At 40.1% G+C, this 13,350-nt stretch overlaps 1 protein-coding gene across 1 annotated transcript in view; it reads right to left on the bottom strand.

Annotated features, from left to right (window-relative positions):
- Positions 1 to 876: 876 nt before the first annotated feature.
- The window catches only part of LOC134205051 (1,5-anhydro-D-fructose reductase), a 41,968-nt gene continuing 29,494 nt past the window's right edge, over positions 877 to 13,350 (bottom strand). The window contains exons 4-7 of the mRNA XM_062679935.1: positions 1,794 to 1,910; positions 1,556 to 1,671; positions 1,178 to 1,429; positions 877 to 1,113 (exon numbers count right to left, since the gene is read on the bottom strand). Coding sequence (XP_062535919.1) covers positions 1,083 to 1,113; positions 1,178 to 1,429; positions 1,556 to 1,671; positions 1,794 to 1,910 — 516 coding nt within the window. The 3' untranslated portion in view covers positions 877 to 1,082. The remainder of the gene's footprint in view (positions 1,114 to 1,177; positions 1,430 to 1,555; positions 1,672 to 1,793; positions 1,911 to 13,350) is intronic.

The raw sequence follows: 13,350 nt of genomic DNA, 5'->3' as shown, positions 1-13,350 counted from the left end.
ATCGATATTGGCTTAATATCAACATTTGATGTATTCTTAACGGACTTTTTTTAACGATTTTGACAAAGATGCACCATGCTACCCGATTTGTCAAGAAATGATAAAAGTATACAAAAATAAAAATTAAAACCCGGACAACGCAGAGTGCGCTTTGCAAGTTTAGAACATCTTTTATATTTTTATCGTTATCAAACTTTCATGGCTAAAAATCTCATCTCATTCGATTATTATTTCATATTTTTCGGTAACGTTAAGGTGCGAGAAAAATTGGACGATGTAAAGAGCTTTTTGAATGTGTGTCGTCTGTCTCTATCCGTCCTTCGAAAAAATATGATAACGAGCAATACCAAAAACAGCCATTCTAAAAATGTGGATTAATGTGATGGTTGATTGCCAATTTTACTTCCTCTTTAACCGATCTCGCTATTTTCAATAAGAGCAAATAAAAGCTGACATCAGTGGCCAAAGAATATTGCAATTTACCAGGAGGCTACATATGTAAATCGGTAACAAAGTTTTGGAAATTTAAAAGTTAATTAAAGTAAAAAGTTTTTGAAAGTTCAGTAAAAATGTTTGAATACTGAGAATAAATTGAATGCGTTAGTTTATATATGGAACAAATATATTGGTATGAGCGAGCAGTGCACAACCTGTATAGTACATTTAATGAATAACCTTGTGTTAGTGTAATGATTATGTACAAACGTTGGTCGTTACCGTTAACGCTTAATTCTATGTTGCATCACAACAGCTTTAACAATTTTAGGCTAATATTTTGTTGATAGATAAAACAACATACAAACTTGAATAATGATTCTGAGATAATTTAAGAGAAGGAATGTGATATATCATCAAACAATGAAGCAGCGATTACAATTATCAATTTACCAAACTATATTGTTGCACGGATAACAAATTTTTGAATCTAAATCATTTAAAATGGCAACCCCATTAGGGGCTTACGGTAAAAATCCTACTTTCTAATAAAAAAAAAGTTATTGTATATCCATTTGTTTTCTTAGTAGAAAATAATGAGAAATTAAATTCGATATCATATTTTCGATTTTGACTATTCTTCATTCTTAGAAAGGGAATTCCGGGTGCTTGGTGACTCTGTGAAAAAGACATAATTTTCCATTGTCTAAATTAAATAACTTTTACCACCATGTATACGTACCCGGGGAAAAATCCGAAATCGCAAATGCGAATGTTCTGATCCAGCTCATTCAAACGCACCATGTCGGAATCTTCGATATCGAACGTGAACAGATCGATGTTGTCCCGCAGCCGTTTGGGGTTCGTGCTTTTCGGGATCGTTGAAATCCCGCGCTGCAGCAAGTGGCGCAGCAGTACCTGGGCGGGCGTTTTTCCCAACTTTTCGGCAATTTCCTTCACCACCGGATTGTCCAGCAGATCCGGTACCTCGCGGCTGGAATTTTATCACTTTTATTATTTCATGAAATTCAGTTTCAACAACTTCCAAACTTTCGGGCCATATGATACATTGATACATTTGTTACAAAATTAATTGCTTTCACAGTAACCGGATACTTACCCCAAAAGTTTCTCGATTCCCTTGGACCCTAGCGGAGAGTACGCGGTGACGGTAATGCCGTTGGCCTTGGCAAACTTCACCAGTTCCGGTTGCTGCAGATAGATGTGGTTCTCGATCTACGTGCGATAAAATAAGGGAGTGTTCAATACAATGAGCAGCGTCACAGGAAAGGCAAACACCGTTTCCCCCTGATGCTCCTGAGGGAGAGGTGTGCGCGCCGGGGAACGGATCACCTTACCTGCAGATTAGCCGGTTTGATTTGGCAATTATCGAGGATCCTTTGTATCTGCCGTTGGTTGAAATTCGATAGGCCTATGTTGCGTGCGAGACCGGCCTCGTAGACTGCTTCCATGGCCTGCGGGTAGAGGATGGGTAACAGATCCGATGGTTGAGAAAAATGTGTTTTTTGAAGAAGTGGGAAAGCTGGGCAAAACAAATAAACACGTGAAATATAGTAGCAAGGAAGCATGGATGTACGATTGATTTCCTTTTAAAAGCTTGAAACAGTTTGCTCAAGAGGGTGCCGGCTGTAACTGATAGGCCGATGTCAGTCATTAAGACGAATAGGATTTTAATGGTTTGTGGAATTGAAAAGAGGAGGACGACGAACGCCCTCGTGGGTAACCGTCGTTTGACTTTGGTGTGTAGCTACTAGTTTACGGCTCGATCAAGATAGATTTAATGAATACCCCGGAAATTGGTTATGTGGGACAGACGGAAAGATAAAGAAAATTAGATCATGTTTGCAGTTTTTAGAGAAGCAAGAATTTCAAAGTTTTTTGAGGAAGTTGATGTTTGGAAAAACATATTTTAGTTAATAGAAAATCATTCAATCGTTTGCCTTGAAATAAATAAGCCGTGTTATGAAACAAGAATAAATCTGGTTTGGGTAAATACTTGGGTGTAAAATTATTCAGAATGTGATTCGATGCCAATCCATAATTCATAAACTTGGTTCAACGCACGGATTTGATTATTTTTGGCTAAATCAATCGCTCATGGACAAATAAATTAGAAGCATTTTGGTACAGTGGGGACACGGCAGGTATTTCCGTCCATCGTCATAGGTGCTAAAACCAACGAAAGCAACGTACATTTGCTAGAACTCCACTATAGCAGAACGTTTCTCCTGAGTTTACGATTTGGTACGTATGAGTTTTACAAAAAAGCGTCTCTTTTATTGGTTTTCGAGACTATGACGAACAGACGAAAATACCTGCCGTCTCCCTAATCAAATTTAAGCCAAAACGGTGTAACTCGTTGCAAAATTCGATTTTTCAGCACTCGTAGTGTTTATCAAACACGGCTAGCCTCATTGGATACGTACAACTTGAGCTAGAAAAATATTTTTTGCTTATTGTTGTTTGAGGGATAAGCCAGCCATGGTCTGCAAATTTGAAAATTTAAGGTAAAAAACTATTGTTCCAGTCAGTACTTGTGTTCTGCAACATTTTCGAGATCGAAGCAAATGCCTCATTTTGCTCACATGGCGTAAAATCATTTGTATATGTCAGACTTTGAATGGTACAGTGAAATTCCGGTAGATGTTTTAAAACTGTACTCCGAGTTTGCATTTGGCATGTAAAAGGCAGCTCTTAGTTGTTAGTAGGGTAAAATGCACAATAGTGAACCTCCTAGTGGCGGAATTTTGCTCTTCCTGTCATAAGGAGTAGAAATTTTCAACATATTAGTTCTGCTTGATATCTAATACCAAGTTCTGCATTTCATCTTCACGATACATACATAAAACACTCAAATACACGACGTTTTTCGTTGAGATTAACATTTTAAAGTCTGTCTGGATGTACATAATAGGAAATTGTTTCCCTATAGTTGATACTTCAATTGATTTTTATGTTCCGTTTCGAGACGTTCTTCTTGCCTATTATGGACACCCCAAAATATTCCTATCCAGGTTTCCGCGAGCGGTAATGGCCGTAATGTAGGTAACCGATAATGTAGGTTCTCCCGATGGAATTTCATAGCAAAATGTTTACATTGTACTGTAATAATGCAAAAATTGCTGGAGGGTCCACTATTATTGTTTGGGGGTCCACTAGTTGGCACTTTATCCTAAATAAGTAAAAGTTGAATTAAAAGTTGGGTACAAAAATCTAAAAAAATGTCTCCGACTAGTTGGAAGAATGTTTTCTCATATGAAAATCACCATCAAAATTGTAAATCGTGACTAAATTTGAGAAAAACCAAAATTATGGTTTGTATGTGCATTTTGCATAGGCAGTTTTCAACACGCATTCTCGTCTACTATGCAGCACATCGTGTGTCGGCCCAACAAGCTATTTAATAAATTTACAATTTTATGAAAACTCATATGTGAATATGTACGTTATGTGGAAGATATTGATTTGGAAAATGTATTGGAGGTAACCACTTTCCCTTCGATGGGACTCGAACCCATGACCCTACATTGGCTTGAGAAATGGATTGCGAGTGATTTGACTATGCGTCCAATTTGGGAATCTCGAACTCGTTCAGTAGCCGCTAGGTTGCGAAGGCCGACGGAGGTCCTTCGTAGCTTAGTCCACATAACGTACATATTCACATATGAGTTTTCATAACATTGTAAATTAACGTCCAAGTCGGGTGGTTTAATCCCCGGAAATAAGCAATTACCTTTGATTGAACCAAATTTACAATTTATGGTATTGTACGTGGATTTCCCTATTAGACCCGACCGTTCGAAATAGTCGCTCCTTGAACGGTAGTTGAAATCGCCGTTTTAACCTTCTCACCCGTCTTCATAGTAAAATCTGTCAAAACTGACAAGTCTGCCACGTGCTTTTTGCTGTTTCCCTCGGACTTTTCTTTCTTTTTCCGATGTTTTGACATCTGTTTCGATAGACAAGGAGCAAAAAACAAGGTAATCTACCAAACATTTATTGAGTTTGGCAAACCTTGCTGGAAAAGGGAACGTTTGAAATAGGCAAGTGAACCGACCTTCGAATCCATTGGTCAAGTAAATCCACAATAATTAGAACTATCATAAATGATTCAAATCGCGTGAAGATATTGATTTTGAATTTTAAAAATACCTCAACCCCAACCCAGAAGGCAGCTTCAAATTTACTTTCTCCAACAGTCAGTTTTTTTTTTAATGTGGATTTGAGATAATGGATCCATTATTGCTGCAATAAGGTTCAATATTACCTCATTGTAGAAACTGCGGTCGAAAAAGATTCACACGTATATACACATATACAAAACGCTTGTAAGACCGGTAGTCCTCTATAAGACGGACATGAAACATGGACCATGATCGAGGTGGACTTGCAAGCACTCGGAGTATTCGAGGAACAGGTGCTTAGGACCATCTAGGGAGTGAGTGCTAGTAATGGACCCCTTAAGGACGGAAATTTACTTCAACCCCTCGCGAGTCAGAGTCAGACTCATGACATATTACCATTCTGTAGCACCAGATGACAAGTAACAGTTATCAGCAATGCGTTTCGTACATAAAACATGCTAAAACATTCATTTTTACTGCTAAAATAAGTATTTTAAAATAATGTAGCCAGATTGCCTGTTATGGCCACCCCCGGGACCATAATACGCATCATAGAGTTTGTTTACATACGTATTATGGTCCCCCCCTCATTTGATCTACATGTTCCATTTCCACATGTTCCTGTTGCCTATTATGGACCCCCCTTGTGTGCTAGTAATGGACTCTCTAACGCAGTGGCGTAGCCAGAAAATTGGTCTGGGGGGGGTTTTCTGAACATTTTTTTTTTCGAAAAAAAAAATTTCTTCTAAAAATGATGTCTCTGGGGGGGGGGGGGTTTATGCCCAAAACCACCCCCCTGGCTACGCCACTGCTCTAACGTATTTACTTTTACAAATTAGTTAATATAACTTAATTTTAGTATCACAAGCCAAAACAATTGCACGCAACAGCTACCCTGATATGCGAAGCAACTTTATCCAATGGAAATTTGCAGGAAATCGTTGATTGCAGCGTTAACTTTTCGTTTTTGTTCAGAGGGTCCATTATACGCACGGGGTCCATTACATGCACTCACTCCCTATGGCGATGTACAATTAGATTAGAAGCAACTTCGATCCGAATTTTGACAAACATCGCATGAATATTCAAAACATAGAATGACATAGTCAGACGACTACTCCACGAACTAATTCATTCGACTGTCACTGAATGTGTTTACTATGTGCAGAAAAAACTTAATTAGCATTGTTTATGTTGATGTTTACCACTGAAAGTGCCTCGCGGATGAAAACCGGATTCAGTCATGTGTGATAAATCACTTTACTTATTTGAAACGTGTTCAGATTTCAGATAATTTATCAATTTGTAAAATGTGCATAAATATTCAATCACTAATATTCAACTGAAGACGACTATGAATGTGTCGGAAGTGAACTGACAAATGAAGAAAAATGGACTTCACTAAAAAATTTCGATTATTTTACACTCTGGGCTTAAGCCGGAAGGGTACGATGGGCTGGGCATGTTACAAGAATGCCGGACAGCAACCCTGTGAGAATACGGAATGCGAGTTACAGAATGACTAAGCGAGCGTGGGGCGCATCCGATGATGCGGTCTCGAACCGTGTATTGTGGCGTCAAATTGTTGATTCAGTGTTCAGTGTTGATATATGATTTACCTAAAGTAAATCTTGAAACAAATATTAATTCGAAAACGCTCCGCTTTCCTTCGACATTACGAACGTCCGCACTAACCGCTCTCAACGGTGTACAAAATTTTACTTTCAGTTCAGGTCAAACAATAACAGCAACATATAGGCGTTGTTTGCCTTCTTCTTGTACCCACTAGTAACGGTAGTCAGCCCACGCTGAGGGGTTGAATAGCGGCTAAATGTTCTACGTCAGGAGCGCTAAAAAGCGTATTGAGGCCAAATGGCCAATTAGGTCTCAATTAAGATTCTGTTAGGCTGGACAGGGTTTGCAGAAATCGCTCTAAATGAACAATGAACGTTAAAAGAGAGGCAAGACGGTTCGAACCATTAAAAGCCATAAAAACAAATGTATCATACTCAGGGTTTGCAGGAATCGCTCTCAATAGATTACGAACAACGATAAAACTGTTCCGAATCATAACAAGCCATGATAACAAATTTATCAAACTTATATTCAAGTGCGAAAAAACAGAATCGGATAGGCAGCCCCAACATAAAAATGGTGATTCTCGCTTTGTTTTCGCTCCTTCCGTGTTCGTTACTGCACAGCTGTGTAGAAGTTGAATGGCATCATCAGAGCCAGTGCTCCCCACATTTGGAGCTTTCTGAAAGAAATTTATCATAGGGTATAACATCCTGAATCAGTTCTCTATCATGACAGCTTGCGAAAAAAGTTTCTCGCGGTATGCTACATATCGTGTATGCAGGGAATCAATTTTTCTGAAATGCGCTTGCGAAACAAGCGACAAAAGAGAACCAACGACAAAGCTTTGTTTTTGTCGGAGATAATAATGACAAAGATCCGAAAAATTTTGTCAGCAACAAAAAAGAAGACAATCTTGTTGCTAACTTTTCATCCCGTTATTTTGCATTATTTTTAGAGCAAATTTCGGTTTTATGCTATCATAGTTTCTGCTTTTATGGAAATATTCGAGAATCCAACAATGATTACAATATTAGCATCGTATTCTCGGAAATATCAGAGCATGCAAGGCAAATGATTCTTGTTATATTGTGTTCGGGTTCTGATAAGGATTTGTCGCTAGGTGCGTTTGTCAGAAACAAACTCTGTTGACGACAAAGGGTATATTGTTAGACGTTGCTCGAATATTGATTCCCTGCGTGTATGTATACAGAGATGATAAGTGAGAGACTTGCTCTTTCTCTTTAAGATTCAATCCCTGAACTTGAATACAAGTATGAGAAAACAGAATCGGATAGGCAGCCCCACGGCGAAACTGATAAAACGTTTCGTTCACGTTCATTTTCCGTTGGGGACCATATTTTTATCGCACAGTTGTGTTGAACAAGTTGTAATAATTCAATTTTTTAAAAGAATTGACCATGGAGTTTAGCCCCCCGAGTCAGTTAGTTATCGTAACAACTTGTAAAAACAATTCTCATGGTAGGGACATGGCAGGTATTATCGTCGTAGAGGCTAAAACCAACGAAAGCAACGTCTGTTTGCTAGAACTCTAGGGGAGACTGGGGAGACTTGATCCCCTTTTCTTATTTCCGATGTATCACAGCCAAAAATAAATAAACATACCCGATTTCCACACAGACTCTCTAAGAAATATAGTATTTACCTTTACTGATGTATGACAGTCCTTAAATTATTGTTGTTATTGATGTACAATCGATTTTTGACGTAGGACTACGTCTGTCTATATTGGGGTACACTTTACGATTGCGAAAATCGAGGACCGTTACGAAAATATGATAGACTTTAAACTACAATATCTCAGCTGTTTCTCGATGGATTTTCAATTTTTTTGGACCATTCGATCAAGGATGAGTCGCTTCTTTGTCTTTTTTATGAAAATACTGGTTTTAAACTATTTAGTGTCGATAATTGATAAAAAGTTTAGAAATAGGTAAACCAACCAATCACGTACATGCATCACTAGCACAGACATAAAAAATCAATCACTTGCGGGTTTGGATCTAATCCTCAGTTTGAACAAGATTTCACGCAGAGCGGACGCATCAAAGCGATCGCAGCTGAGCGGACACAGCATCACAGAGGCGCTAGTAACATTTCCAACGGATATCCATCGCATTGGTGGTGGTCCTTGGTGTGTTGCTGCAGATCATTCAACCTCAACGAACCAGCATTTCAAATGAAGAAAGGGTTGAGTATAAAAATGGCGATCCCGCGCCGCCAGTGGCGATGCTAAAAATTTATTACAAATTGTGGTGTCAGTTAGTTGTTGGAAAGGTGCATTGGGGAAAGAAAATTGGTTCTTCTCAGGACCAGCATTTTCTGAAAAGAAATGTTTAATTGCGAAAATGGACTGTTTCGGTGGCATCGGCGTTTGGCGTGGAAGCTTGGTTTCTGTTAGTTATTCCATCCATTTAAATTTACGGGCTTAATTTATTGAATACAAGAAAGCTGCTTTCCGACTCGCGATCCGTTTTGATCGGCATTCCGCAAAGAGCGGTTCAACCATTTATAAGGCAGTGGCAACTATATTGCTACTAACAAATTATATGTTTTTCGGTTTATTAATAGAGCTCTACTTATTAGTTCCCATGTAGTGGCTATATTTGCTACCTAGTAACCTACCCCCCCCCATATGAATTTGAGCCATAAAAATTGAAATGCCTTGCTTTTCCCACTGATAATAATTATTTTGAATCTCATGTGTTAGATTATGGCGTGATTGGCGTTGAAGAATGCTTTGCCTTTCTTGTATATTTGGTTTTAAGATTTTTTTGCAAAATTGCTTTTGAAAAAAAGTGCAAAACAAAAAAAAAACGTAACGTAACGTGCCTTGTTTTGATTTGTATAACGTAAAACTTTTTTTTTGAAATCTTTTGTTTATTTTCGTTGTTGCCTTTTCTCCCGCTCCTGCAGGCAGTGACAAATTACATTCTCCGAACGGGCCCGTTGTCTGCGGAATCCCAATCAAAATAGCTCGCGCGCGGTGGAAAGCGGCCACGAAAGCGACTTACTTATATCTAATGAAGTAGTTCCATTAGCCCTGCCCCTTTATTAATCGATATGAGTACACATTATATTTACACCCATATCATATCACGAAGGGGCGGGGCTAACGAGCTTAGTTTATTGAATACAAGAAAGCTGCTTTCCGGCGCGCGCGAGGCATTTTGATCGCGATTCTGTAAAGAGCGGTTCGACAAAATTGAATGCAGCGGAGCGGACAAAGCAGCACGAAGTCGTGGGTAGCAGTGGCAATGCTGAAAATTTATTCCAAATAAATATATTTGCGTTTGGTTTCATGCCACTTCTGATTCTGCTTATTTCTCCTTTATTTCGGACATTTTTGAGGATGGTGTCTTCTAGGATTGTAATATATTCCACTGAAAGCCAGTCGAGTGGCTTCAGCGGCGATGCAGCCGATGAGTCATGTTAATTCCATGGTTAGAGACTCAAAGTTCATCAAACTGGGAGCAACTATTTGCCATCTTGATTCAGTTGACCACCGAGCAGTTTGCTCAATGTTAATAAAGGGACACAAATTATTATGGCAAATACCATCCATTTCGTAAAGCTACGTAGTCCTACATCACCTTTGCGTACAACCAGATTGGGCTGCACCTTTGAGTTTTTGGAGTGCTGTCAAAAATGGACTTTGAAAATATTCGGGGGAAATTGATCCCTCTCCAAGAACTTACTTTGATAAAATTAGAAAGGCGCCTTTAGATTTTTTAAATATTTTCCCTTCAAAATACGCGGTATTGTCGAATTGCTGTGCGTATAATAAACGATTTTCGTTATTGAATTCGACAGCACATGCAATTTTAAAATTTGGGGAGCTAGGAGCAGAAGCATAAAAACGAAAGAAGCAGCAGTTGTAGCTGACACAATTAATCAGACTAAGGCCGAAGTGGCCTGTGCGGTATATAAGAGTCTTCTCCATTCGGCTCGGTCCATGGCTACACGTCGCCAACCACGTAGTCTACGGAGGGTCCGCAAGTCATCTTCCACCTGATCGATCCACCTTGCCCGCTGCGCACCTCGCCTTCTTGTGCCCGTCGGATCGTTGTCGAGAACCATTTTCACCGGGTTACTGTCCGACATTCTGGCTACGTGCCCGGCCCATCGCAGTCGTCCGATTTTCGCGGTGTGAACGATGGATGGTTCTCCCAACAGCTGATGCAATTCGTGGTTCATTCGCCTCCTCCACGTACCAAGACCAAGTAGATATGTACAAATGTTTTTTTTTTCATGATACGTTCGCTTACACACATATAGGTATCATAGTAGAAATAACCCTTCAATGTACACAAACATAAGTTAAAAAATGTTTTCGCATTTTTTTAAGGGCCGTACTGTAATTCCTGCAAACACGGACCATCACAAATAAGTTATGGAGTTCCTTGACCATAATACGAGTATTTTACTGATGACCTCCCCAGAACGAAGCCACTCAATCACATTGCACAAATTCACTCGTCACGACAGGACAAAAAAGTATTGCGACCAGGTTTATCTGATCCATCTGGAGCACTGCTTCACCACCATTAAGAATCTGAAGCTGATTGGTGCGTTAACAACTATACTGTTGTTGACTGGGAGCGTTATGGAACGTACACACGGTCAAGCAGTTTGACCAACATTGACTCCACCTCTCGTTTATTCAAACATCTATCAAGTTTTACTAACAGCGGCACGAACAATCAATTTATTCGACCAACAATATCACACACGAACGACCGAAGCGCCAACTTGAGCACCAACCATCAAAAAATATATGGGGGTTTGTGCAACTTCACTACAAATGCTCAAACATGCTTTGCGAACCTTGACTCCACACCGACAACTCACCAAAATCAAACCGTTTTATTTTTTTCCAACCGAGCCGCAAACTGTCAAACGGTTGTTCGAACAACTTCACACACGTTCAAACAAAGCAGCAACCGAAGCGTTTTCTTGGGGGCGGAGTCAATGTTCGTCAAACTGCTTGTGTACGTTGCATTATGGAACGTACACACGGTCAAGCAGTTTGACCAACATTGACTCCACCTCTCGTTTATTCAAACATCCATCAAGTTTTACCAACAGCGGCACGAACAATCAATTTATTCGACCAACAATATCACACACGAACGACCGAAGCGACAACTTGAGCACCAACCATCAAAAATATATGGGGTTTGTGCAACTTCACTACAAATGCTCAAATATGTTCGGCGAACCTTGACTCCACCCCCGACAACTCAAACCAAAATCAAACCGTTTTAATTTTTTTCCAACCGAGCCGCAAACTGTCAAACGGTTGTTCGAACAACTTCACACACGTTCAAACAAAGCAGCAACCGAAGCGTTTTCTTGGGGGCGGAGTCAATGTTCGTCAAACTGCTTGACTGGTGTGTACATTGCATTATGGCACAGTGCACCGAAACGTCACGCAGGGTACAAAGTGCTTCAATTTTGAGCACGACACCCGGAACTGTCGCAAAGAAAGAACTACAACAGTTGTGGTGATCCGCACGCTACTGACCAATGTGGTAATATGGACCATCCCGAAAACAATCGAGTAACAACGACCAACGAAGTAAACTATCCGGCCATCCCAATCATTGTCATTGAGGCCATCGGTGATGTAGTCATCACTGAAGGCCCCTACACGATCGTGAGTCCGGATTCTCTTACTAGGCTCGGCTGAGTCGGTCCGGAGTGCAAACAACAATCAAATTATGATGCACACAAACATGAACGACAACATCTCACAGCCGGTCGCCTACCAGGAGCTCAGCTCGGATAAGTATCCACTATCCAGTGTTGGTGGAAGTCGGCTTCTCGGTAAATCAGCATAAGCAGTCCCGGCAAAACTATCATCTAGTCGACTGGGGCCGGTTCCAAAGGTGACAACATCGATTATCAGTGACATCCACCCACACTTGAAGAAGTTGACGAGCAGCTTCACGCCATCCAAGAGGTGCTTTGCCAGGCCCATGTACAACATGTACCAATGGCTCGACAGGTAAGCAGCACCTTAACCATTAGAATTACTAGAATAAGAAACCGGCTTAGACGCCATCTTGTTTCCAATCGAGCGGTTAAAAGTGGTTTCAAATTGCGTTGTTTACTTTTTCATCCATAAGAAACAAGCAAAAAGTGCAAGTGGTGCCAGTATTATTTTCACGATTTTTCATACGATTGCATTTCGACAATTTTTCACTCCGCCGGTATCTGGTTATAGGGTTGCCACCCGACTTGGACATTAATTTACAATGTTCTAAAAACTCAGATGTGAATATGTACATTATGTGGAAGATTTTGATTTGAGAAATGTATTGGAGGTCATCACTTTCCTTCAATGGGACTCGAACCCTCAGTACGCTAGCTTGGTGATTTTAACCAACTAAGCTACGAAGGACCTCCGTCGGCCTTCGCAATTCAGCGGCTACTGAATGAGCCCGAGATTCCCAAATCGGACGCAAAGTCGAAGCTCTCAAAGTCGCAATCCAATCCAACACTTCCACATGTGTAGTACACGTTCACATTAGATTTTTCCAATAAGTTCCGCTCTCGCCCAGACTGTGCTAAGCTGTTCTGAAAATTGACCAAAATTCTAAAATCCAAGCCTCGGCCCATTCCAATTTTGACTACAATGGCTCTATGGATCGCTTTTTGTTTTTCTCTTTATTGTCTTTTTTTGCCTTTCTCGTACAACAAAGTTGCCGAAAGGCTATCATTTCACTCCAAAATCAAACTTTTTATAGAAGGCTCTGGGACCCATGATGTTATATACCAATCGACTCAGCTCGTCGAGCTGAATAAATGTCTGTCAGTCCGTGTTTATGTGTGTGTGAGCACGAAATCCGAAAAACATTAGCCAACTTTTTATACAGTAATCCTTAAGGCTCAAGACTCCATCACAATGTTTTGAAAATTAATGACTGCATAGCTTGTTTGTAATAGTGATCCAATGAATTATTGGCAGTGGCTGATTTTCTACTCGCCGCAGCCACATCCAGGCGCTATAGTATATGCACAAAATAGCCAGCAAGAGTTAACCGCCAGAAATTTGTATGGCGAAAGACATCTAACGCTGGTTTTCTCAAAATTAGGAACTTTTAATAAAAAACTATTTGGTACCGGTTATGAGGGATGGTGTCCGCTACTACGCCTACCAAATATTTTT

The sequence above is a fragment of the Armigeres subalbatus genome, chromosome 1, assembly GCF_024139115.2.
Source record: "Armigeres subalbatus isolate Guangzhou_Male chromosome 1, GZ_Asu_2, whole genome shotgun sequence".
Classification (NCBI taxonomy): domain Eukaryota; kingdom Metazoa; phylum Arthropoda; class Insecta; order Diptera; family Culicidae; genus Armigeres; species Armigeres subalbatus.
This window is presented reverse-complemented; position numbering and strand designations above follow the sequence as displayed.